Source organism: Oncorhynchus masou, chromosome 30 (assembly GCF_036934945.1).
Source record: "Oncorhynchus masou masou isolate Uvic2021 chromosome 30, UVic_Omas_1.1, whole genome shotgun sequence".
NCBI classification, from domain to species: Eukaryota; Metazoa; Chordata; class Actinopteri; order Salmoniformes; family Salmonidae; genus Oncorhynchus; species Oncorhynchus masou.
This window is the reverse complement of record NC_088241.1, coordinates 69509940-69536311: the sequence shown is the minus strand read 5'-3', so window position 1 is coordinate 69536311 and position 26372 is coordinate 69509940. Positions and strand designations below refer to the sequence as shown.

At 49.6% G+C, this 26372-nt stretch overlaps 1 protein-coding gene across 1 annotated transcript in view; it reads left to right on the top strand.

Annotated features, from left to right (window-relative positions):
- The window catches only part of LOC135522956 (divergent protein kinase domain 2A-like), a 71995-nt gene that overhangs the window by 5119 nt on the left and 40504 nt on the right, over window positions 1–26372 (top strand). Inside the window, exon 2 of the mRNA XM_064949683.1 lies at window positions 8592–9473. Within this exon, the coding sequence (XP_064805755.1) occupies window positions 8820–9473 (654 nt within the window). The 5' untranslated portion in view covers window positions 8592–8819. The remainder of the gene's footprint in view (window positions 1–8591; window positions 9474–26372) is intronic.

Below are 26372 nucleotides of genomic sequence, written 5' to 3'. Positions count from 1 at the left end.
TCTCAGGGTTAATATAGCACCGCTTCATGCTTCAGAGAGCCAGGGTTAATATAGCACCGCTTCATGCTTCAGAGAGCCAGGGTTAATATAGCACCGCTTCATGCTTCAGAGAGCCAGGGTTAATATAGCACCTCTCCAGAGAGCCAGGGTTAATATAGCACCGCTTCATGCTTCAGAGAGCCAGGGTTAATATAGCACCGCTCCATGCTTCAGAGAGCCAGGGTTAATATAGCACCGCTTCATGCTTCAGAGAGCCAGGGTTAATATAGCACCGCTTCATGCTTCAGAGAGCCAGGGTTAATATAGCACCGCTTCATGCTTCAGAGAGCCAGGGTTAATATAGCACCGCTTCATGCTTCAGAGAGCCAGGGTTAATATAGCACCGCTTCATGCTTCAGAGAGCCAGGGTTAATATAGCACCGCTTCATGCTTCAGAGAGCCAGGGTTAATATAGCACCGCTCCATGCTTCAGAGAGCCAGGGTTAATATAGCACCGCTTCAGAGAGCCAGGGTTAATATAGCACCGCTTCAGAGAGCCAGGGTTAATATAGCACCGCTTCAGAGAGCCAGGGTTAATATAGCACCGCTTCAGAGAGCCAGGGTTAATATAGCACCGCTTCAGAGAGCCAGGGTTAATATAGCACCGCTTCAGAGAGCCAGGGTTAATATAGCACCGCTTCAGAGAGCCAGGGTTAATATAGCACCGCTTCAGAGAGCCAGGGTTAATATAGCACCGCTTCAGAGAGCCAGGGTTAATATAGCACCGCTTCAGAGAGCCAGGGTTAATATAGCACCGCTTCAGAGAGCCAGGGTTAATATAGCACCGCTTCATGCTTCAGAGAGCCAGGGTTAATATAGCACCTCTTCAGAGAGCCAGGGTTAATATAGCACCGCTTCAGAGAGCCAGGGTTAATATAGTACCGCTTCATGCTTCAGAGAGCCAGGGTTAATATAGCACCTCTCCATGCTTCAGAGAGTCTGGGTGCTCAGAGACTTTTCTTCTTCACCTTCTGGCAGCAGTTCTGGTGATGAGGTAATTTGGCGCCCACTCCAAACAGTGATTCCTTGGTAGTGTACACTAATATAAGTGCCCTTAACCCCAGTCCCAGGCTTGGGCTACATGCCTTCCCTCCATCTCTCCCTGGTTCTTGGCTTTGGGAGGATGGGACCCACCTTGAGTTGTTGGGGCCTCTAATTCGAAACACAAGTTCTGTGGGCAGGATGAGGTTGGTTGAAATGAAAACATTGCTTTAAGTTTCACTGCCAGTTGTATTAAGATAGGGTACATCTATATTACAATCAGCCGGGTCTGGTTTCAATCATCTCATCAACCATATCCAAGCTGAAAGTCCTTTAACACAGCCAGCCAGCCAGTCAGTCATTCATCCAGCCATTCATCCAGCCATTCATTCAACCAGTCATTCATTCAACCAGTCATTCATTCATCCAGCCAGCCAGCCAGTCAGTCATTCATCCAGTCATTCATTCATCCAGCCAGCCAGTCATTCATTCAACCAGCCAGTCATTCATTCAGCCAGCCAGCCAGTCATTCATCCAGTCAGCCAGTCAGTCAGTCATTCATCCAGCCAGCCAGTCATTCAGCCAGTCATTCATCCAGCCAGTCATTCAGCCAGTCATTCAGTCAGTCAGTCATCTCATTACTCTGCTATTTTCTGTGTAAGGTCTCTTACAGGGCTTGTTTCAGACTTCCTCTGTGGGGTCGGAGGTAGGGTTGTGTAGTATCCAGAGTTTCATGCCTTCATACTGTTCCTGTACCATACCAGAGTATATGGTATTACTGGCAGTGCACACAAGGGGTGCTATTTCTTTTCAAATGTATTTAAAAAAAAACAACTTATGCACAAAACAAATGTAGGCAGCAGGGATCTAGTTACAGGAGAGGTTAGATTGTCTCTGCTGTAACCGACAAGCTTGGTCTTGCTAGCCAAACCAAACCCTAGCTAGCCAAACCAAACCGTAGCAAGCCAGCCAAACCAAACCGTAGCAAGCCAGCCAAACCAAACCAAACCGTAGCAAGCCAGCCAAACCAAACCGTAGCAAGCCAGCCAAACCAAACCAAACCGTAGCAAGCCAGCCAAACCAAACCAAACCGTAGCTAGCCAGCCAAACCAAACCAAACCGTAGCTAGCCAGCCAAACCAAACCGTAGCTAGCCAGCCAAACCAAACTGTAGCTAGCCAGCCAAACCAAACCAAACCGTAGCTAGCCAGCCAAACCAAACCAAACCGTAGCTAGCCAGCCAAACCAAACCGTAGCTAGAGCCCTGAGCTGCAAATAATGGTGTAGCACCGAGCTTTAGTTCACCACAAACCCCCAAAAATTATGAAAATGACGTTATTTCAAAATACCCCGGTATACAGCTTTTTATGGTTTACTGGCCATGTCTAGTCATCTCTCTCCTCCAACAGCCAGAGGTTAGCCCTGGTCTCCGTCTGGTTAGCCCTGGTCTCCGTCTGGTTAGCCCTGGTCTCCGTCTGGTTAGCCCTGGTCTCCGTCTGGTTAGCCCTGGTCTCCGTCTGGTTAGCCCTGGTCTCCGTCTGGTTAGCCCTGGTCTCCGTCTGGTTAGCCCTGGTCTCCGTCTGGTTAGCCCTGGTCTCCGTCTGGTTAGCCCTGGTCTCCGTCTGGTTAGCCCTGGTCTCCGTCTGGTTAGCCCTGGTCTCCGTCTGGTTAGCCCTGGTCTCCGTCTGGTTAGCCCTGGTCTCCGTCTGGTTAGCCCTGGTCTCCGTCTGGTTAGCCCTGGTCTAAGCTTAGTTGCTGCCCAGATGTTCATGTCGTCATGCAATCCTTTTCTCATGCTGAGATTTCCAGTATTACTGGCTTAATACACGAGGTGGCAGAAAGCCCATTGGGTTTCTATTACCAGAATGCTAACACAATGAGCACAATTAACAGCAGACAGCTCTGGCTGATGTGTAGCTACTTTTCTCTGGTACTTTTCTCGGTGTAGCCAGCCTGCTTTTCTCCGGTAAAAGGCAAGATGAACTTCAAGCAAAACATTAGGAAATGTAGTTAGCTACATTCTGTCTATGACAAACATTATAAATGATGGCCTTGCGTCACTGTAGCAAACAACACCTTGCTTTTTCACTGAGCGCATTTTACTCCGGTAGTTTAATTAAGAGACAAACATTGTTGCACTTGTGTCATCTGATGAAATGAAATTTCCTGCCGAATGTGTCGTACTGATGTATTTGCTGTAAAATAAAATTGTAATTGCTTTCTCCTGTTGTACTATTCACAACAAACACAATGACAGGCTCAACTGTTCTGGGGAACTACTCTGATATCCCCCCCTGATGTGGGCCTGAACTCTGATACCCACCTGATGGGCCACACGCTAAATGCTACTTGAATAGAGATCATATCATGCAGGAGATGTTTAACCGCTGCGGCGTCTCCACTCACACCCTCTGTTGTAGGAAGCAGCCAGGCAGCTGTCCCTTTTTGAGGCTTCTTATATATATATATATATATATAAGAGAGAGAGAGAGACCCCTGTTTCTATTGAATGCAAAGTTTTGATATGAGGCTTTATTTTTTTTAAATTTAATAAAATGTTCAGACGGTATTAAATCGCTGGTGTTGTCCTGCTTCCCCCCCTGTTCATTTTTAGGCAGGGGGGGGGGTGTAATTTGGAAATGCTCAAAATATGAATAGTTTATTGTTCTGTGTACCGTGCTTAAGGCAATGGTTCCACGTGATCTCATGTGCACCTTGGAATGGATATAGATTCTGCCAATTAGTTTGCTCAATGAAATGTAATTTAGAATAGAACTGGCAAATGATAAATTGTGCAGGAGTATATTTTTTCTCCGTGTTGAGATTTATTTTACGTGAAGCCAAGGAAAATGCAAAGCGGCGCTGCTAGATGGGTGCATAATTTCTCAAATCAGTAATTCTAATGTCTTTTTAGCTATTCTGGTGGAATGAGGGTTGAGGAGGAGAGAAGTGCTGTAGGGTGACTGTCTCAGCTTGGCTCCTTTTACGTAGCATTACAGGAAAGTAATGTGGACTGGACCTGCTGCAGTAAGCAGACAGGTGTGGCGTCCTGTGTGTCTGCTCTCTTCGCTGCTCCCAGTTCCGTGTCACTTCCTGTCTCTTGCCATGTCGACGAGCGCGAACGGAGGTCATCGACACGCATTAATCACACTAGCTGCTAGCTCGTCTCCTGCTCGTTAGCTGTTCCCTCTCAAGTTAGCAGCGGCCCTAATAGCCATGTCTTAATGAGCTCTAATTGAGAATGGGCAATTTTCATGGTCAACGCCATTGTGAATTTAACAAAGCCACTTCATCAGTCTTCTAGTATTGCTATTGAACAGATCGGGAGCTACTGCTCTGCTGCCTCGTGTCTCTGTCAGCGACCCAGATCGGGAGCTACTGCTCTGCTGCCTCGAGTCTCTATCAGCGACCCAGATCGGGAGCTACTGCTCTGCTGCCTCGAGTCTCTATCAGCGACCCAGATCGGGAGCTACTGCTCTGCTGCCTCGTGTCTCTATGAGCGACCCAGATCGGGAGCTACTGCTCTGCTGCCTCGTGTCTCTATCAGCGACCCAGATCGGGAGCTACTGCTCTGCTGCCTCGTGTCTCTATCAGCGACCCAGATCGGGAGCTACTGCTCTGCTGCCTCGTGTCTCTATCATTTACATTACATTTACATTTAAGTCATTTAGCAGACGCTCTTATCCAGAGCGACTTACAAATTGGTGAATTCACCTTCTGACATCCAGTGGAACAGCCACTTTACAATAGTGCATCTAAATCATTAAGGGGGGGTGGTGAGAAGGATTACTTATCCTATCCTAGGTATTCCTTGAAGAGGTGGGGTTTCAGGTGTCTCCGGAAGGTGGTGATTGACTCCGCTGTCCTGGCGTCGTGAGGGAGTTTGTTCCACCATTGGGGGGCCAGAGCAGCGAACAGTTTTGACTGGGCTGAGCGGGAACTGTACTTCCTCAATGGTAGGGAGGCGAGCAGGCCAGAGGTGGATGAACGCAGTGCCCTTGCTTGGGTGTAGGGCCTGATCAGAGCCTGGAGGTACTGCGGTGCCGTTCCCCTCACAGCTCCGTAGGCAAGCACCATGGTCTTGTAGCGGATGCGAGCTTCAACTGGAAGCCAGTGGAGAGAGCGGAGGAGCGGGGTGACGTGAGAGAACTTGGGAAGGTTGAACACCAGACGGGCTGCGGCGTTCTGGATGAGTTGTAGGGGTTTAATGGCACAGGCAGGGAGCCCAGCCAACAGCGAGTTGCAGTAATCCAGACGGGAGATGACAAGTGCCTGGATTAGGACCTGCGCCGCTTCCTGTGTGAGGCAGGGTCGTACTCTGCGACCCAGATCGGGAGCTACTGCTCTGCTGCCTCGTGTCTCTATCAGCGACCCAGATCGGGAGCTACTGCTCTGCTGCCTCGTGTCTCTATCAGCGACCCAGATCGGGAGCTACTGCTCTGCTGCCTCGTGTCACTATCAGCGACCCAGATCGGGAGCTACTGCTCTGCTGCCTCGTGTCTCTATCAGCGACCCAGATCGGGAGCTACTGCTCTGCTGCCTCGTGTCTCTATCAGCGACCCAGATCGGGAGCTACTGCTCTGCTGCCTCGTGTCTCTATCAGTGACCCAGATCGGGAGCTACTGCTCTGCTGCCTCGTGTCTCTATCAGCGACCCAGATCGGGAGCTACTGCTCTGCTGCCTCGTGTCTCTATCAGCGACCCAGATCGGGAGCTACTGCTCTGCTGCCTCGTGTCTCTATCAGTGACCCAGATCGGGAGCTACTGCTCTGCTGCCTCGTGTCTCTATCAGCGACCCAGATCGGGAGCTACTGCTCTGCTGCCTCGTGTCTCTATCAGCGACCCAGATCGGGAGCTACTGCTCTGCTGCCTCGTGTCTCTATCAGCGACCCAGATCGGGAGCTACTGCTCTGCTGCCTCGTGTCTCTATCAGCGACCCAGATCGGGAGCTACTGCTCTGCTGCCTCGTGTCTCTATCAGCGACCCAGATCGGGAGCTACTGCTCTGCTGCCTCGTGTCTCTATCAGCGACCCAGATCGGGAGCTACTGCTCTGCTGCCTCGTGTCTCTATCAGCGACCCAGATCGGGAGCTACTGCTCTGCTGCCTCGTGTCTCTATCAGCGTCCCAGATCGGGAGCTACTGCTCTGCTGCCTCGTGTCTCTATGAGCGACCCAGATCGGGAGCTACTGCTCTGCTGCCTCGTGTCTCTATCAGCGACCCAGATCGGGAGCTACTGCTCTGCTGCCTCGTGTCTCTATCAGCGACCCAGATCGGGAGCTACTGCTCTGCTGCCTCGTGTCTCTATCAGTGACCCAGATCGGGAGCTACTGCTCTGCTGCCTCGTGTCTCTATCAGCGACCCAGATCGGGAGCTACTGCTCTGCTGCCTCGTGTCTCTATCAGCGACCCAGATCGGGAGCTACTGCTCTGCTGCCTCGTGTCTCTATCAGCGACCCAGATCGGGAGCTACTGCTCTGCTGCCTCGTGTCTCTATCAGTGACCCAGATCGGGAGCTACTGCTCTGCTGCCTCGTGTCTCTATCAGCGACCCAGATCGGGAGCTACTGCTCTGCTGCCTCGTGTCTCTATCAGCGACCCAGATCGGGAGCTACTGCTCTGCTGCCTCGTGTCTCTATCAGCGACCCAGATCGGGAGCTACTGCTCTGCTGCCTCGTGTCTATCAGTGACTCAGATCGGGAGCTACTGCTCTGCTGCCTCGTGTCTATCAGTGACTCAGATCGGGAGCTACTGCTCTGCTGCCTCGTGTCTATCAGTGACCCAGATCGGGAGCTACTGCTCTGCTGCCTCGTGTCTCTATCAGTGACCCAGATCGGGAGCTACTGCTCTGCTGCCTCGTGTCTCTATGAGCGACCCAGATCGGGAGCTACTGCTCTGCTGCCTCGTGTCTATCAGTGACTCAGATCGGGAGCTACTGCTCTGCTGCCTCGTGTCTATCAGTGACCCAGATCGGGAGCTACTGCTCTGCTGCCTCGTGTCTCTATCAGTGACCCAGATCGGGAGCTACTGCTCTGCTGCCTCGTGTCTCTATCAGTGACCCAGCTTGATGGGCTGACGGTCTGTACAGAGACTTTGTTAGGGGGCTTGTAATGTGAGGTTATTGCTATGTCAAGCCGCGTGGCTTTTAATCTCTGACTCCCTACAAGAACATGGCTAACAGCTCCTCAGGTGATCCTCCCCGGGTGAACCTGGCCAACGCCTCCCCGGGTGAACCTGGCCAACGCCTCCCCGGGTGAACCTGGCCAACGGCTCCCCGGGTGAACCTTACAGATACATCATTACATTACCCCTCAGGACCAAACCGTCTGTTTCTTTCAGTCTCTTCCTGTCTGGTTGTCTCTCTCTCTCGCTCACTCTGTCTCTCGCTCGCTCTGTCTCTCGCTCGCTCTGTCTCTCGCTCGCTCTGTCTCTCGCTCGCTCTGTCTCTCGCTCGCTCTGTCTCTCGCTCGCTCTGTCTCTCGCTCGCTCTGTCTCTCGCTCACTCTGTCTCTCGCTCACTCTGTCTCTCTCTAGGTCTCTGTTCTGCTGTTACTGTAGTTACACCAGGCTCTTTTATACCATCCACTTCAAAGCTTGATTAAAACCATCCGGGGCAACTCTGCTGATCAAAGGTTAAACTCCTAAAGGTTATCGTCTGTGATGCACACAGGGTGCTGTTCCATTTGGAAGGGAGAACCAATATATTTGCCAGTGGTTAGCCCACAGGGGAGGGGCTCGGCGTGGGGGAGGGGCTCGGCGTGGGGGAGGGGCTCGGCGTGGGGGAGGGGCTCTGCGTGAGTGGCATGGGGGAGGGGCTCGGCATGGGGGAGGGGCTCTGCGTGAGTGGCGTGGGGGAGGGGCTCGGCATGTTTATAAAAAGGTGGACACCTCGCAGAAGGAGATGAGACCAAATAGACGAGAGAAAGTGGACATAAACGCTCAGAAAAACAAACAAAAATCTAAACTTTATTCTTGCCATACAGGCATTTGATATAATAATTTGATATGTCCCACATGGGCTGGGCGATATCTCCTCAACGTTCCATCAGAAACAGTCTTCTGCTTTTCCACTCTTTTAAAATAATGTTTTATTGGAGGTTGTAAGAAGGTACAATATATCCCAGAGATAGAGGGGCTGGGGGCCGTCTCGTTACTGTATAGAAGGAGAGGGGCTGGGGGCCGTCTCGTTACTGTATAGAAGGAGAGGGGCTGCGGGCCGTCTCGTTACTGTATAGAAGGAGAGGGGCTGCGGGCCGTCTCGTTACTGTATAGAAGGAGAGGGGCTGCGGGCCGTCTCGTTACTGTATAGAAGGAGAGGGGCTGGGGGCCGTCTCGTTACTGTATAGAAGGAGAGGGGCTGGGGGCCGTCTCGTTACTGTATAGAAGGAGAGGGGCTGGGGGCCGTCTCGTTACTGTACAGACGGAAGCCTAGAGATGAGGTTATCATGAACCAAAAGAGACATGGTGCAACTGTGAAATGTATCCCTTTTGTATTTCGCTGGCATCTTGTGTAATGTTCCTCTCTGTCTCTCTCTGTCTCTCTCTGTCTCTCTCTGTCTCTCTCTGCTTGGTTGCAGGCTCACCGGTCGAGGCTCAAGGTTCAACAGACACAGACGGGGAGAACATGACTCACAGACCTGTCCCAGATCTTGGCATGGGGCCACTGCCAGCCTCACCCCTACCAGGCCCTCTGATGCCCCAGTGAAACATGACCAAGAGGCTGTGAGGCTAGGATAGTCCCCCCCCCCCCCGTCCCGACTCTCAACAGTTCCCCCTAAGCCCTAAACTCGCCGTCCTGCCCCACCATGCTGCGTTTCCTGCCTCTGAAGCTGGGTCGCCTCTACCGCTGTCTGAAGCTTCTGCTGGTGGTGGGCCTGTTTGTTATCCTCCTGATGAACACCCACAACCTGTTCGCCTCCTTCCAGAAGAACGAGCTGACGGACCGCCGCTTCATCAACCTCAACAAGTGCCCCGCCTGCTTCGGCACCAGCTGGTGCAGGAAGTTCATGAACGGCCAGGTGTCCTTTGAGACCTGGGGACGCCTGCGCTTCCTGGATGTCTTCAACGTCAAGAACGTGTACTTCGCCCAGTACGGAGAGCCGCGCGAGGGGACGAGGCGCGTGGTGCTCAAACGCCTGGGATCCAATCAGGAGCTGGCGGACATCGACCAGAAGATCTGTAAGAGAGCTACTGGCCGTCCGCGCTGCGACCTCATCCAGGCCATATACAAGACTGAGTTCGCCAGGCTGAATGGGGACGTGAGGCTGCTGACCCCTGAGGTGGTAGAGGGCTGGTCTGACCTGGTGCACTGCCCCTCCCAGAGGCTGCTGGACAGGGTGGTGCGACGTTATGCCGAAACCAAAGACTCTGGCAGCTTCCTGCTGAAGAACCTGAAGGACACCGAGAGGATGCAGTTACTAATGACCCTGGCCTTCAACCCCGAGCCCCTCCTACTACAGGTAGGAACTAAGGCCTCTTAATACCCTGCTCTCATATTTCCTCTGTGTTACCGTATTTTTAAAAGGTGAAGGTGTTTTCCTAGTTTCCTATTGGTAATTACCTTCTGAGTGAGATGCAGTGTCAAGACTGCTGACATGTTTTAGAGAAGACAGGTGGCAGTTATACTGTTAGGTCTTTTCCCAGAGCTCTACAGTGTGAGAATTTCACCAGAATTTTTATTTTATTTTACCTTTATTTAACCAGGCAAGTCAGTTAAGAACTCAAATTCATATTTTCAATGACTGCCTGGGAACAGTGGGTTAACTGCCTGTTCAGGGGCAGAACGACAGATTTGTACCTCGTCAGCTCGGGGGTTTTGAACTCGCAACCTTTCGGTTACTAGTCCAACTCTCGAATGTTCAGCTTAAAAATGTACATGTATAAACTAGGCTTGGGCAGTATACCATATACTGGGGTATTTAGAAAACGCCACGGGATGGTTTTTCAATACCGTTGAAACTATTTATTTTGAAGTTTCAGAGTATATGGTATTACTGGCAGTGCACACAAGGGGTGCTATTTCTTTATTTCTATACAGTACCAGTCAAAAGTTTGGACACCTACTCATTCAAGGGTTTTTATTTATTTTGACTGTTTTCTTATTTCTCTCAAATGTTGTGTAGAAATGTGTGTGTATCCCTGTCAGCATTTCTCCTTTGCCAAGATAATCCATCCACCTGACAGGTGTGGCAAGTCAAGAAGTAGGTGAAACAGCATGATCATTACAAAGGTGCACCTTGTGCTGGGGACAATAAAAGGCCACTTTAAAATGTGAAGTTTTGTCATACAACATAATACCACAGACGTCTCAAGTTTTGAGGGAGCGTGCTGACTGCAGCAATGTACAACAGAGCTCTTGCCAGAGAATATAATGTTAATTTATCTACCATAAGCCACTACCAAAGTCGTTTAAAAAAATAAATAATTTGGCAGTACGTCCAACCGGCCTCAACCTCAGACCATGTGTAACCAGGCCAGGACCTCCACATCCTTTTTTTCTTCACCCCTGGAATCGTCTGTAAACTCATTCTGATTGGCTGGGTCTGGCTCCCCAGTGGGTGGGCCTATGCCCCCCCAGGCCCAGCCACTTTAAGGCCTAAGAATGACCATGGTTAATCCACTATTTATCCAGCGTTGGTGCTTCTGCTTGGGCACCTTGCAGGTTGATATGCATCTGATGCTAAAGATGAAGCTTCTCTAGCGGGTACTGATGGGCTGAAAGGCCAGGCGGTTCCAGTGTTGAAGGTGCAGGGAACCCTTCTGCCCTGAGGGGGCTCTGCAGGGAACCCTTCTGCCCTGAGGGGGCTCTGCAGGGAACCCTTCTGCCCTGAGGGGGCTCTGCAGGGAACCCTTCTGCCCTGAGGGGGCTCTGCAGGGAACCCTTCTGCCCTGAGGGGGCTCTGCAGGGAACCCTTCTGCCCTGAGGGGGCTCTGCAGGGAACCCTTCTGCCCTGAGGGGGCTCTGCAGAGAACCCTTCTGCCCCGAGGGGGCTCTGCAGGGAACCCTTCTGCCCTGAGGGGGCTGTCAGTCAGGGGAGGAACAGAACAGGGCTCTATTAGGACCTGATCTAGACAGTTACTACCAGCTGGTAGGAGGGATGACCTACGGGGGCAGCTAGTCTAAATAACGGATGACCTATGGGGGGGGCAACTAGTCTAAATGATGGATGACCTATTGGGGGGGGGGCAACTAGTCTAAATGACGGATGACCTATGGGGGGGCAACTAGTCTAAATGACGGATGACCTATTGGGGGGGGGCAACTAGTCTAAATGATGGATGACCTATTGGGGGGGGGGGCAACTAGTCTAAATGATGGATGACCTATTGGGGGGGGGCAACTAGTCTAAATGATGGATGACCTATTGGGGGGGGGGCAACTAGTCTAAATGACGGATGACCTATGGGGGGCAACTAGTCTAAATGACGGATGACCTATTGGGGGGGCAACTAGTCTAAATGACGGATGACCTATTGGGGGGGGGCAACTAGTCTAAATGACGGATGACCTATGGGGGGGGGCAACTAGTCTAAATGACGGATGACCTATTGGGGGGGGGCAACTAGTCTAAATGACGGATGACCTATTGGGGGGGGGGGGGCAACTAGTCTAAATGATGGATGACCTATTGGGGGGGGGGCAACTAGTCTAAATGATGGATGACCTATTGGGGGGGGGGGCAACTAGTCTAAATGACGGATGACCTATTGGGGGGGGGGGCAACTAGTCTAAATGACGGATGACCTATTGGGGGGGGGCAACTAGTCTAAATGACGGATGACCTATGGGGGGGGCAACTAGTCTAAATGACGGATGACCTATGGGGGGGGGCAACTAGTCTAAATGACGGATGACCTATGGGGGGGGGCAACTAGTCTAAATGACGGATGACCTATGGGGGGGGGGGCAACTAGTCTAAACAGCACGAGTATGGCTGCTACTCCCTCCCACTCGTTTCACGGCCCTTCCCCCACCCTGCTGCAGCACACAGAGCAGCAGTCTCCCAAGTCAGGCAGCAAACAAGTTCCCACATTTAAAAAAATAAATAAAATAAACATGTATTTTCAACTATCTGGATATCTGGAGAAAAAAAAAATGTCATGGTTATTATTTGAAGTAAACAGGGACATAGTGTACAGTGCCAAACCTTCTGTAAATTACAGGGGAGGTATCTTCCTTCCTCTGCCAGAGATGGTTCGCCTTAGCCACTTAGCATCAATCAGACCCTCCTCATAACCAACCCGCAGCTTGTTCATCTCAATACGTCCTCCTCAACACATATGAGGAGGTGTTATGGAGTGCTGTGGTGGGGCCTTCCTCTGAAGGTCAGGGATTTGCCTCATTAGACCTACTGAGTTACTGCATATTTACAGTGGGATGGTGTGTGTAAAACTGAGGCCAATCCATAGACTATTTCTGTCTTCCCTTTCAACAGTATACAGTAGCACAGTGTTAACACGGGTCCTGGGGACCCACAAGGTTATCCAGTTCGTTTCTGCCTGAACACGTCACCTGATTCCATCCATCAACTCATCAAACATTTTTTGATTTGTGAGGAGAGAAAAAACTCAAATCTGCACCTATTTGGGTCCCCAGGAACTGGATTGGAAAACACTGCAGAACCACTTCTGCAATCTCTGACTGACCGGGGGGTTAGTTGGAGGCGGGGGTTAGTTGGAGGCGGGCGGTTAGTTGGAGGCGGGCGGTTAGTTGGAGGCGGGGGTTAGTTGGAGGCGGGGGTTAGTTGGAGGCGGGGGTTAGTTGGAGGCGGGGGTTAGTTGGAGGCGGGGGTTAGTTGGAGGCGGGGGTTAGTTGGAGGCGGGCGGTTAGTTGGAGGCGGGGGTTAGTTGGAGGCGGGGGTTAGTTGGAGGCGGGGGTTAGTTGGAGGCGGGGGTTAGTTGGAGGCGGGGGTTGAATACTTTCAATTGGCGGAAGCCGTCATTGGCAATGTCCATATTTAAATGGCTTTTATGAATCTAGAGTTCTCTGTCTAACTCTGACTGTCTGACTCAATGTCAATACCCGTGTGTCATCCCCTGTCATCCCTGTACCGCATGGTGTTATCCCTGTACCGTATGGTGTCATCCCCCTACTGTATGGTGTCATCCCTGTACCGTATGGTGTCATCCCCCTACCGTATGGTGTCATCCCTGTACCGTATGGTGTTATCCCCTGTCATCCCCCTACCGTATGGTGTCATCCCTGTACCGTATGGTGTCATCCCTGTACCGTATGGTGTCATCCCCTGCCATCCCTGTACCGTATGGTGTCATCCTTGTACCGTATGGTGTCATCCCCTGTCATCCCCCTACCGTATGGTGTCATCCCTGTACCGTATGGTTTCATCCCTGTACCGTATGGTGTCATCCCTGTACCGTATGGTGTCATCCCTGTACCGTATGGTGTCATCCCTGTACCGTATGGTGTCATCCCTGTACCGTATGGTGTCATCCCTGTACCGTATGGTGTCATCCCTGTACCGTATGGTGTCATCCCTGTACCGTATGGTGTCATCCCTGTACCGTATGGTGTCATCCCTGTACCGTATGGTGTCATCCCCTGTCATCCCTGTACCGTATGGTGTCATCCCTGTACCGTATGGTTTCATCCCCTGTCATCCCTGTACCGTATGGTGTCATCCCCTGTCATCCCCCTACCGTATGGTTTCATCCCTGTACCGTATGGTTTCATCCCTGTACCGTATGGTGTCATCCCCTGTCATCCCCCTACCGTATGGTTTCATCCCTGTACCGTATGGTGTCATCCCTGTACCGTATGGTGTCATCCCCTGTCATCCCCCTACCGTATGGTTTCATCCCTGTACCGTATGGTGTCATCCCTGTACCGTATGGTTTCATCCCTGTACCGTATGGTGTCATCCCCTGTCATCCCCCTACCGTATGGTGTCATCCCTGTACCGTATGGTTTCATCCCCTGTCATCCCTGTACCGTATGGTGTCATCCCCTGTCATCCCCCTACCGTATGGTGTCATCCCTGTACCGTATGGTGTCATCCCTGTACCGTATGGTGTCATCCCCTGTCATCCCTGTACCGTATGGTGTCATCCCCTGTTATCCCTGTACCGTATGGTGTCATCCCTGTACCGTATGGTGTCATCCCTGTACCGTATGGTGTCATCCCCTGTCATCCCTGTACCGTATGGTGTCATCCCCTGCCATCCCTGTACCGTATGGTGTCATCCCCTGCCATCCCTGTACCGTATGGTGTCATCCCTGTACCGTATGGTGTCATCCCCTGTCATCCCTGTACCGTATGGTGTCATCCCCTGTCATCCCTGTACCGTATGGTGTCATCCCTGTACCGTATGGTGTCATCCCCTGTTATCCCTGTACCGTATGGTGTCATCCCCTGTCATCCCTGTACCGTATGGTGTCATCCCCTGTCATCCCTGTACCGTATGGTGTCATCCCCTGTCATCCCTGTACCGTATGGTGTCATCCCCCTACCGTATGGTGTCATCCCTGTACCGTATGGTGTCATCCCTGTACCGTATGGTGTCATCCCTGTACCGTATGGTGTCATCCCTGTACCGTATGGTGTCATCTCCTGTCATCCCTGTACCGTATGGTGTCATCCCCTGCCATCCCTGTACCGTATGGTTTCATCCCTGTACCGTATGGTGTCATCCCTGTACCGTATGGTGTCATCCCCTGTCATCCCCCTACCGTATGGTGTCATCCCTGTACCGTATGGTGTCATCCCCTGTCATCCCTGTACCGTATGGTGTCATCCCTGTACCGTATGGTGTCATCCCTGTACCGTATGGTGTCATCCCTGTACCGTATGGTTTCATCCCTGTACCGTATGGTGTCATCCCCCTACCGTATGGTGTCATCCCCCTACCGTATGGTGTCATCCCTGTACCGTATGGTGTCATCCCCTGTCATCCCTGTACCGTATGGTGTCATCCCTGTACCGTATGGTTTCATCCCTGTACCGTATGGTTTCATCCCTGTACCGTATGGTTTCATCCCTGTACCGTATGGTGTCATCCCTGTACCGTATGGTGTCATCCCTGTACCGTATGGTGTCATCCCTGTACCGTATGGTGTCATCCCTGTACCGTATGGTGTCATCCCTGTACCGTATGGTGTCATCCCTGTACCGTATGGTGTCATCCCTGTACCGTATGGTGTCATCCCTGTACCGTATGGTGTCATCCCCTGCCATCCCTGTACCGTATGGTGTCATCCCCTGTCATCCCTGTACCGTATGGTGTCATCCCCTGTTATCCCTGTACCGTATGGTGTCATCCCTGTACCGTATGGTGTCATCCCTGTACCGTATGGTGTCATCCCTGTACCGTATGGTGTCATCCCCTGTTATCCCTGTACCGTATGGTGTCATCCCCTGTCATCCCTGTACCGTATGGTGTCATCCCCTGTCATCCCTGTACCGTATGGTGTCATCCCCTGTCATCCCTGTACCGTATGGTGTCATCCCTGTACCGTATGGTGTCATCCCCTGTCATCCCTGTACCGTATGGTGTCATCCCTGTACCGTATGGTGTCATCCTGCATGTCCAGATGACGTAATATATATGGCCCCTCTCTCCACATCAATTTCCCCTCCCCCCCGGTGATTTACAAGCAACTAATCAATTGCAATTTCATTTGGCATTGACCGTATCTCGTGACGGGTTGGGACAATAATGGGCCCAGCCTGTGTAGACTTTCAATATTGTGACGTGACCTCCAATCCCTCACTCAGCCCCCTACACCTCCAGACATCTGGGAGAACAAAGACCAGATCAGTCCTTTAGTTAAGCCAATCTGTCAAATCTGATTAGCCTTGTGTGGTCCGTCTCTCTCGCTCTATCCCTCCTCTTGTGTCCGCTCTAAAAACCCTTGCGTTGCGGATAATTCCATCAGCGTTTTATGGCCATTATACCTCAGCTCCGAGGCTTGGTGAATCATCTCCTGTCCTCATCTTACAGACACATTTCAACTCTACCATCTTTTGTTTACTGGTGGTCACGAGTAATGGATCAGGGTGGGAACTGTGGGCAGGAGAGGAACCCTGGGGGTCGCTGGGACGGAGATGAGTGGCTTGTGGGCAGACGGGGTCCAGTATATGTTGGCGAGAGGCACCTCGGGGTTGTTTTTAATGACCTTTGACTGTTCAGAGTCCTTGCGCTGCTCGGAATCATTGAGTCAAAAAGGAGAACATTTTCTGAGAGACTGTGTGGGGAGGGAGGCGAACAGTTAGCAGCACTAAAACATCAATATTTAAACGCTGTAATGGGTCTGTTTCCAGCTACAGGCTGTAATGGGTCTGTTTCCAGCTACAGGCTGTAATGGGTCTGTTCTGTTTCCAGCTACAGGCTGTAATGGGTCTGTTTCCAGCTACAGGCTGTAAATGGGTCTGTTCTGTTTCCAGCTACATGCTGTAATGGGTCTGTTCTGTTTCCAGCTACAGGCTGTAATGGGTCTGGTCTGTTTCCAGCTACAGGCTGTAATGGGTCTGTTCTGTTTCCAGCTACAGGCTGTAATGGGTCTGTTCTGTTTCCAGCTACAGGCTGTAATGGGTCTGTTCTGTTTCCAGCTACAGGCTGTAATGGGTCTGTTCTGTTTCCAGCTACAGGCTGTAATGGGTCTGTTCTGTTTCCAGCTACAGGCTGTAATGGGTCTGTTTCCAGCTACAGGCTGTAAATGGGTCTGTTCTGTTTCCAGCTACATGCTGTAATGGGTCTGTTCTGTTTCCAGCTACAGGCTGTAATGGGTCTGTTCTGTTTCCAGCTACAGGCTGTAATGGGTCTGTTCTGTTTCCAGCTACAGGCTGTAATGGGTCTGTTTCCAGCTACAGGCTGTAATGGGTCTGTTTCCAGCTACAGGCTGTAATGGGTCTGGTCTGTTTCCAGCTACAGGCTGTAATGGGGCTGTTCTGTTTCCAGCTACAGGCTGTAATGGGTCTGTTTCCAGCTACAGGCTGTAATGGGTCTGTTCTGTTTCCAGCTACAGGCTGTAATGGGTCTGTTCTGTTTCCAGCTACAGGCTGTAATGGGTCTGGTCTGTTTCCAGCTACAGGCTGTAATGGGTCTGGTCTGTTTCCAGCTACAGGCTGTAATGGGTCTGTTCTGTTTCCAGCTACAGGCTGTAATGGGTCTGTTCTGTTTCCAGCTACAGGCTGTAATGGGTCTGTTTCCAGCTACAGGCTGTAATGGGTCTGTTTCCAGCTACAGGCTGTAATGGGTCTGTTTCCAGCTACAGGCTGTAATGGGTCTGTTTCCAGCTACAGGCTGTAATGGGTCTGGTCTGTTTCCAGCTACAGGCTGTAATGGGTCTGTTTCCAGCTACAGGCTGTAATGGGTCTGTTTCCAGCTACAGGCTGTAATGGGTCTGTTTCCAGCTACAGGCTGTAATGGGTCTGTTCTGTTTCCAGCTACAGGCTGTAATGGGTCTGTTCTGTTTCCAGCTACAGGCTGTAATGGGTCTGGTCTGTTTCCAGCTACAGGCTGTAATGGGTCTGTTCTGTTTCCAGCTACAGGCTGTAATGGGTCTGGTCTGTTTCCAGCTACAGGCTGTAATGGGTCTGTTCTGTTTCCAGCTACAGGCTGTAATGGGTCTGGTCTGTTTCCAGCTACAGGCTGTAAATGGGTCTGTTCTGTTTCCAGCTACAGGCTGTAATGGGTCTGTTCTGTTTCCAGCTACAGGCTGTAATGGGTCTGTTCTGTTTCCAGCTACAGGCTGTAATGGGTCTGTTCTGTTTCCAGCTACAGGCTGTAATGGGTCTGTTCTGTTTCCAGCTACAGGCTGTAATGGGTCTGGTCTGTTTCCAGCTACAGGCTGTAATGGGTCTGTTCTGTTTCCAGCTACAGGCTGTAATGGGTCTGGTCTGTTTCCAGCTACAGGCTGTAATGGGTCTGTTCTGTTTCCAGCTACAGGCTGTAATGGGTCTGTTCTGTTTCCAGCTACAGGCTGTAATGGGTCTGTTCTGTTTCCAGCTACAGGCTGTAATGGGTCTGTTTCCAGCTACAGGCTGTAATGGGTCTGTTTCCAGCTACAGGCTGTAATGGGTCTGTTTCCAGCTACAGGCTGTAATGGGTCTGGTCTGTTTCCAGCTACAGGCTGTAATGGGTCTGTTTCCAGCTACAGGCTGTAATGGGTCTGTTTCCAGCTACAGGCTGTAATGGGTCTGTTCTGTTTCCAGCTACAGGCTGTAATGGGTCTGTTTCCAGCTACAGGCTGTAATGGGTCTGTTCTGTTTCCAGCTACAGGCTGTAATGGGTCTGTTCTGTTTCCAGCTACAGGCTGTAATGGGTCTGTTCTGTTTCTAAGGGGGAACTTTTTTTTTTCTCCCACTGACAAAGAATCAGACAAAGAATCAGACAGCCAGCTAGCTCTATACTGTTTGAGGATCCCCCATTTTTAAAGGGTAGGTACGAGAGGTTGATCGATTAATCGGAATGGCCGATTAATTAGGGACGATTTTCAAGTTTTCATAACAATCGGAAATCGGTATTTTTGCGCGCTGATTAAAATAAATATTAATACATTTAATTTTTTTTAAATGAATTTTTTTTATAACTTTATTTAACTTGGCAAGTCAGTTAAGAACAAATTCTTATTTTCAATGACGGCCTAGGAACGGTGGGTTAACTGCCTTGTTCAGGGGCAGAACGACAGATTTGTACCTTGTCAGCTCGGGGGATCCAATCTTGCAAGGTTACAGTTAACTCGTCCAACGCAAAAACGACCTGCCTCTCTCTCGTTGCACTCCACAAGGAGACTAATGTAATCATCATAATGACTAGTTAACGACACATGGTTGATGATATTATCTAGCGTGTCCTGTGCTACATATAATCTGACTGAGCATACAAGTATCTCAGTATCTGACTGAGTGGTGGTAGGCAGAAGCAGGCGCGTAAACATTCATTCAAACAGCACGTTCGTGCGTTTTGCCAGCAGTTCTTCGTTGTGCGTCAAGCATTGCGCTGTTTATGACTTCAATCCTAATCAACTCCAGAGATGAGGCTGGTGTGACCGAAGTGAAATGGCTAGCTAGTTAGCGTGCGTTAACTAGCGGGACGGAAGCTATACTGTTACACAGGCAATACTAAAGTGCCTATAAGAACATCCAATAGTCAACGGTTAATGAAATACAAATGGTATAGAGGGAAATAGTCCTATAATTCCTATAATAACTACAACCTAAAACTTCTTACCTGGGAATATTGAAGACTCATGTTAAAAGGAACCACCAGCTTTCATATGTTCTCATGTTCTGAGCAAGGAACTTAAACGTTAGCTTTCTTACATGGCACATATTGCACTTTTACTTTCTTCTCCAACACTTTGTTTTTGCATTATTTAATCCAAATTGAACATGTTTCATGATCTACTTGAGGCTAAATTGATTTTATCGATGTATTATATTAAGTTAAAATAAGTGTTAATTGTTGTAATTGTCATTATTAAAAATAAATAAATAAAAAAATTGTCTGATTTAATCGGTATCGGCTTTTTTGGTCCTCCAATAATCGGTATTGGTATCGGCGTTGAAACATCATAATCGGTCGACCTCTACCCTAGACCAGGGCTCTCTAACCTTAATCCTGGAGTGCTACCATCCTGTAGGTTTTTGTTCCAACCCTAATCGAGCAAACCGGCCTTAAATTAAGAACAATTTACCCCTCGTTTCCAAGCATGTGACTGTGGTAGCTCTTTGAACCGAAGCCTTGTCTGCTCAGTCAAGCCCACAATAGGACATGACAGGCCCTAGGGCACAGTTTCCCAAACTCGGTCCTGGGGACCCCAGGGGGAGCATGTTTTGGTTTTTGCACTAGAACTACACAACCGATTTTAAATAATCAACTAATCCTCACGGTTTGATCGTTTGATTCAGCTGTGTACTGTTAAGGCAAAACGTGCTCCCCTTTGGGTCCAAAGGACTGAGTTTGGGAAACGTTGCACTAGGGGTTAATAAGTCAGTAACTGAGTGTACAAAACATTAAGAACATTTTTTTGTAATATTGAGTTGCAACCCCTTTTGCCCTCAGAACAGCCTCATTTCGTCAGGACATGGACTCTACAAGGTGTCAAAAGCACAGGGATGCTGGTCCATGTTGGCTCCAATGCTTCCCACTGTTGTCAAGTTGGCTGGATGTCCTTTGGGTGGTGGACAATTCTAGGCGTCAACACGACAGGCCCTAGGCGTCAACACGACAGGCCCTAGGCGTCAACACGACAGGCCCTAGGCGTCAGCACGACAGGCCCTAGGCGTCAGCACGACAGGCCCTAGGCGTCAGCACGACAGGCCCTAGGCGTCAACACGACAGGCCCTAGGCGTCAACACGACAGGCCCTAGGCGTCAACACGACAGGCCCTAGGCGTCAACACGACAGGCCCTAGGCGTCAACACGACAGGCCCTAGGCGTCAACACGACAGGCCCAACACGACAATACTCTCGTGCACAAAGCGAGGTCCATACAGAAATGGTTTGTCGAGATCGGTGTGGAAGAACTTGACTGCCCTATATTGAGCCCTGACCTCAACCCCATTGGACACCTTTGTGATGAATTGGAACTCCGACTGCGAGCCAAGCCTTATCGCCAAAACATCAGTGCCCAACCTCACTAATGCTCTTGTGGCTTAATGGAAGCAAGTCCCTGCAGCAATGTCCCAACATCTAGTTGAAAACCTTCCCAGAAGAGTAGAGGCTGTTATAGCAGCAATGTTCCAACATCTAGTGGAAAGCCTTCCCAGAAGAGTGGAGGCTGTTATAGCAGCAAAGGGAGGACCAACTCCATATTAATGGCCATGATTTTGGAATGAGATGTTGGACGAGCAGGTGTCCACATCCTTTTGTTGTGTAGCAGTACACTTTCTTTCAATGTCCTCTCTTCTCTCCAAGGAGTAACTTGGCGTCTAACACTGGAACCGAACCGAAGGAGAGAGCCTGGGAGAGAGCCGAAAAGATAGGGGGATAAAGAGGTAGGAAAGAAAGGCAGAAAACTGAAGTAGGCCGTCTGTCTCGACACGACCCCAGCTCAAATTATCCTCCCAATATTCGTACGACAGAGGCAACGTTCCCAGAGCTCTGAACAAACACACCGCCGCTTGTTTGCATTTCTAAAAGGACATCTCGTGCTCCGTTGTTTGATTCTGAACGAGCGTTGGTGTAATCTAATATACATGCTTATCCTTATTCATGTAACAGACCCAAAGTAAGCCACATAAACCTGGATGCCGAGGAGGTCAGGTCTGTTTATTGGTAGAGCAAAGCCCTTGTTTGAGTTGGAATCGTGACAGTGACTGTTCATCCTGCTTGTTGTCCAAGTCTCCAACCTCTTCTGTCCCTCGACGGTTGAGGTCCACTGTCTGTCTGTCTGAATAGTATTCACATTGCTACTAGTGTGGATCCAGACGCTGTGAATTACACGAGGGGCTTGTGTACGGTGCTTAACCCAGGCTCTCGTGCTTCCAAAGCCCCATTCGTTATTCTGTAGGGTCTTTGTGTACTGACTGAATCATGTTAGGAGTTATCTTGGCTTGAAACCCCTCTAAGGCTCGGCAATATATCAAGTTCATTCAGATTTTAATGTTTTAGCTCGATATTCCAAATGCCTGTATACCAAGAATTTATGTTTTTTTTTGTGTGTGTGTTTTTCTGAGCGTTTTATGTCCACTCTTGTTGTATTTTTGGTCTCATCATCTTCGCTCCTTCTGTGCTGTGTTCACATTCACATTTATATACACACCAAGCCCCTCCCCCTGCTACTCACACCAAGCCCCTCCCCCTGCTACTCACACCAAGCCCCTCCCCCTGCTACTCACACCAAGCCCCTCCCCCTGCTACTCACACCAAGCTCCTCCCCCTGCTACTCACACCAAGCTCCTCCCCCTGCTACTCACACCAAGCTCCTCCCCCTGCTACTCACACCAAGCTCCTCCCCCTGCTACTCACACCAAGCTCCTCCCCCTGCTACTCACACCAAGCTCCTCCCCCTGCTACTCACACCAAGCTCCTCCCCCTGCTACTCACACCAAGCTCCTGCTACTCACACCAAGCTCCTGCTACTCACACCAAGCTCCTGCTACTCACACCAAGCTCCTGCTACTCACACCAATGTTCACCTTCCCATGTTTATGTCTCAACTCTTCAAACTGCCTGCGGAGCTGACGCTACTAAAACGGGAGTATCAATGAACATTGATTCTGGAAAAGGAATGCTCAGTTTGTCGTGAGCGGTAGCGCTAGCAGCCTTTTAGCCAAAGACTGTTTTACTAGCTGTCTAGTCTGTGTTTTATAAATGTGCAATAAGAACAAAACAACATTTCTATAAGTAACTGGCAACTGGTTCTCATGCTGAGAAAAAACATCTGAACAGAGTGGACAGGCTAGCTAGCCTGCTGCTCAAACCGTTGGAGAAGGACAGCAGGATGTGTTCATAACAATTCAACTGTTCTACCTTGTTATCTAGCAGATAGATCCACGTTGACTCAACTTGAAATGTAAAAGATTAGCTGGCTAATCACTAGGGCCTGGGCTAATCACTAGGGCCTGGGCTAATCACTAGGGCCTGGGCTAATCACTAGGGCCTGGGCTAATCACTAGGGCCTGGGCTAATCACTAGGGCCTGGGCTAATCACTAGGGCCTGGGCTAATCACCAGCGGTTTGAAATGCAGTGTGTTTTACTTTTAATTGCACATCAAATCTTATTTGGTGAAGGTGTATGTTTTTTTTAATCCACAGAGCTTTTGGAAAGTATCCCTTGACTTTTTTCTGTTACGTTACAGAATTATTCTAAAATGACAAGGGGGAAAAACAACATCTCCACACACTACCCATAATGACCAAAGCAAAAACAGGTTTTTAGAAATGTTTGCAAATGTATTAAAAATAAACTCACAATTCGAATAAGTAGTCAGACCCTTTAGTCAGTATCTTGTTGGCCACGAATACAACCTTGAGTCTTCTTGGGTGTGACGCTACAAGCTTGGCACACCTGTATTTTGGGGAGTTTCTCCCATTCAGCTCTGCAGATCCTCTCAAGCTCTGTCAGGTTGGATGGGGAGAGTCACTGCACAGCTATTTTCAGGTCTCTCCAGAGATTGTTGATCGGGTTCAAGTCCGGGCTCTGGTTGGGCCACTCAAGGACATTCCCGAAGGCACTACTGCGTTGTCTTGGCTGTGTGCTTAGGGTCGTTGTCCTGTTGGAAGGTGAACCTTCGCCCCAGTCTGAGGTCCTGAGTGCTCTGGAGCAGGTTTTCATCAAGGATCTCTCTCTCTGTACTTTGCTCCGTTCATCTTTCCCTCAATCCTGACTAGTCTCCCAGTCCCTGCTGCTGAAAAAACATTCCCACAGCATGATGCTGCCACCACTGTGCTTCACCGTAGGGATTGTGCCAGGTTTCCTCGAGACGTGCTGCGTGGCATTCAGGTCAAAGAGTTCAATCTTGGTTTCATCAGACCAGAGAATCTTGTTTCTCATGGTCTGAGAGTCCTTTTATGTGCCTTTTGGCAAACTTCAAGCAGGCTGTTGTCTTTTTACTGAGGAGTGGCTTCCATCTGGCCACTCTTCCATAAAGGCCTGGTTGGTGAAGTGCTACAGCGATTGTCCTTCTGGAATGTTCTCCCATCTCCACAGAGCAACTCTGGAGCTCTGTCAGAGTGACCATCAGGTTCTTGGTCATCTGGCTGGGCGGCCAGCTCTAGGAAGAGTCTTGGTGGTTCCAAACTTCTTCCATTTAAGAATGATGGAGGCCACTGTGTTCTTGTGGACCTTCAATGCTGCAGAAATGTTTTGGTACCCTTCCCCAGATCTGTGCCTCGACACAATCCTGTCTCGGAGCTCTACAGACAATTCCTTCGACCTCATGGCTTTGTTTTTGCTTGGACGTGCACTGTCAACTGTGAGACCTTATATAGACAGGTGTGTGTCTTTCCAAATCATCTCCAATCAATTGAATTTACCGCAGGTTTATTCCAGTCAAGTTGTAGAAACATCTCAAGGATGATCAATAGAAACAGGATGCACCTGAGCTCAATTTCGAGTCTCATACCAAAGAGTCTGAATACTTATGTAAATATAGTGTTTCTGTTTGATTTATTTGTAATAAATGTACTAGCATTTCTAAAAACCTGTTTTCACTTTGTCATTGTTAGGTATTGTGATGTCATTGAGGTATTGTGATGTCATTGAGGCACTGTGATGTCATTGAGGGGTATTGTGATGTCATTGTGAGGTACTTCTGTGTAGATTGATGAGGAAGAAATATTTTTTTTGAATGAGGATTTAATACATTTTAGAGTAAGGCTGTAACATAACAATATGTGGAAAAATGAAAGCGGTCTGGAATACATTTCTGAATGCACTGTATATCGTGAATCGCCCATAAGTTTGAGGTCACATTACGTTCTTATTCTCCCGACACACGGCACGCCACGGCAGCTCACATTACGTTCTTATTCCCCCGACACACGGCACGCCACGGCAGCTGTCTTTGGTTAGGTAAATATTGTGGTTGTTCCTGTAGCCTCTATCACTCTTGCCCCTCCCCCCCCCCCTCCCCCAGCTGTTTCCCTCCTGTGCTTCGCTCCCAGCAGCTTTGTCCCCCCCTCCCCCACAGCTCTCCAGCCCCGGAGAGGACGACCCCAATCATTGTTCCTGTCTCCTCCCCCCAGTAGGTGTGTTTTTCTATAAGGCCAGGTTAACAAGGGCTTCCCTCCGGAGGAAGACACAACCTCAATGGCACCTTGTTCTCTATTTGGAGCAGTGCTTTTTAACCAGGGCCCATAGGCTCTACAGTGGGGCAAAAAAAATATTTAGTCAGCCACCAATTGTGCAAGTTCTCCCACTTAAAAAGATGAGAGAGGCCTGTAATTTTTATCATCGTTACACTTCAACTATGACAGACAACATGAGAAAGAAAATCCATAAAATCACATTGTAGGATTTTTAATGAATTTATTTGCAAATTATGGGGTGAAATAAGTGTTTGGTCACCTCAAACAAGCAAGTTTTCTAGCTCTTCTTTGAGACTCCTCTGTCCTCCACTCATTACCTGAAAATCCTACAATGGGATTTTTTTTTTCTTCTCATTTTGTCTGTCATAGTTGAAGTGTACCTATGATGAAAATTACAGGCCTCATCTTTTTAAGTGGGAGAACTTGCACAATTGGTGGCTGACTAAATACTTTTTTTGCCCCACTGTATGTAGTTCACCCATTAATGGTTCTGGTCAAAAGTAGTGCACTTTATAGGGAATAGGTTGCTATTGTATTTATTTATTGTATTTATTTACTGCTACCTCTCTGTCTGAGACGCTCTATGATATGATACGGCTAGCAATAGCGTTCAACCCTTGGTGAGGGAGAGAATATGCTTCTAGTCCTTTCTTCGGCTGATATTAAAAAGCATTTGATGACGGGTACAATACGTCTCATTGCTCTGTAGCCTTCATTTATATAAGAAACCAGATGCACAGCTAGCTTTTCTGTTTTGTCAACTCTCAGCCCTCAGGTCTGGAGCCAAGTTCCTGCCATGCTCGGTCTGCTTTTAGCCCGGTGGCCTGGACCGCCACCTACCTTGAGAGTACACACACACACACACACACACACACACACACACACACCTACCTAATACTGTTCAAACAGGGATTTATGAGGTGGCTGGATGCACTGTGGCTTAGAGCAGGTTGGTCGGGGCCCAAAGTTTCAAGTGTCTGCCAAATCCAGAGTCTAAGGAGCCTGACTCTGCATGCTACCGTTCCTCATCCTCTGTGTCTATCTCCCTCGGTCCCCCTCGGTCTTGGTCCCCCTCGGTCTCATCTACCCTTGGTCTCCAGTGTCTAAGGAGCCTGACTCGGCATGCTACCATTCCTCATCCTGCTCTCATTCTCTCTGTAGAAGAGTCTCTCTGTCTCTCTGTCTCTCTGTCTGTCAATTTTTCCACTCTGCCTCTCACACATACAAATCATATTTGCTGCCAGCTTTGTCTAGGCCCTCCCCTCTCTCTCACACACGTACACAAACTTCTCACTGACTATTTTACTGAATCCCACGTATGTATTATGCCAGGAGGGAGAGAGAAATGGGAGAGATAGAGGGGTTGGGGGGTGGGTGATGTCTGTCTGCCAGGGAAACAAGAAGAGGATTTGTTAAACTGTGTGAGAGGTAGCTTGCTGCAGGACCAGACTGGACTGGCTGCTAGACCAGACTGCACAAAAGGAATACCTATGTGAGAATGTGATTCATTGACGACAGCTCAGCGTTCAACACCATAGTACCCTCAAAGCTCATCACTAAGCTAAGGACCCTGGGACTGTACACCTCCCTCTGCAACTGGATCCTGGACTTCCTGACGGGCCGCCCCCAGGTGGTGAGGGTAG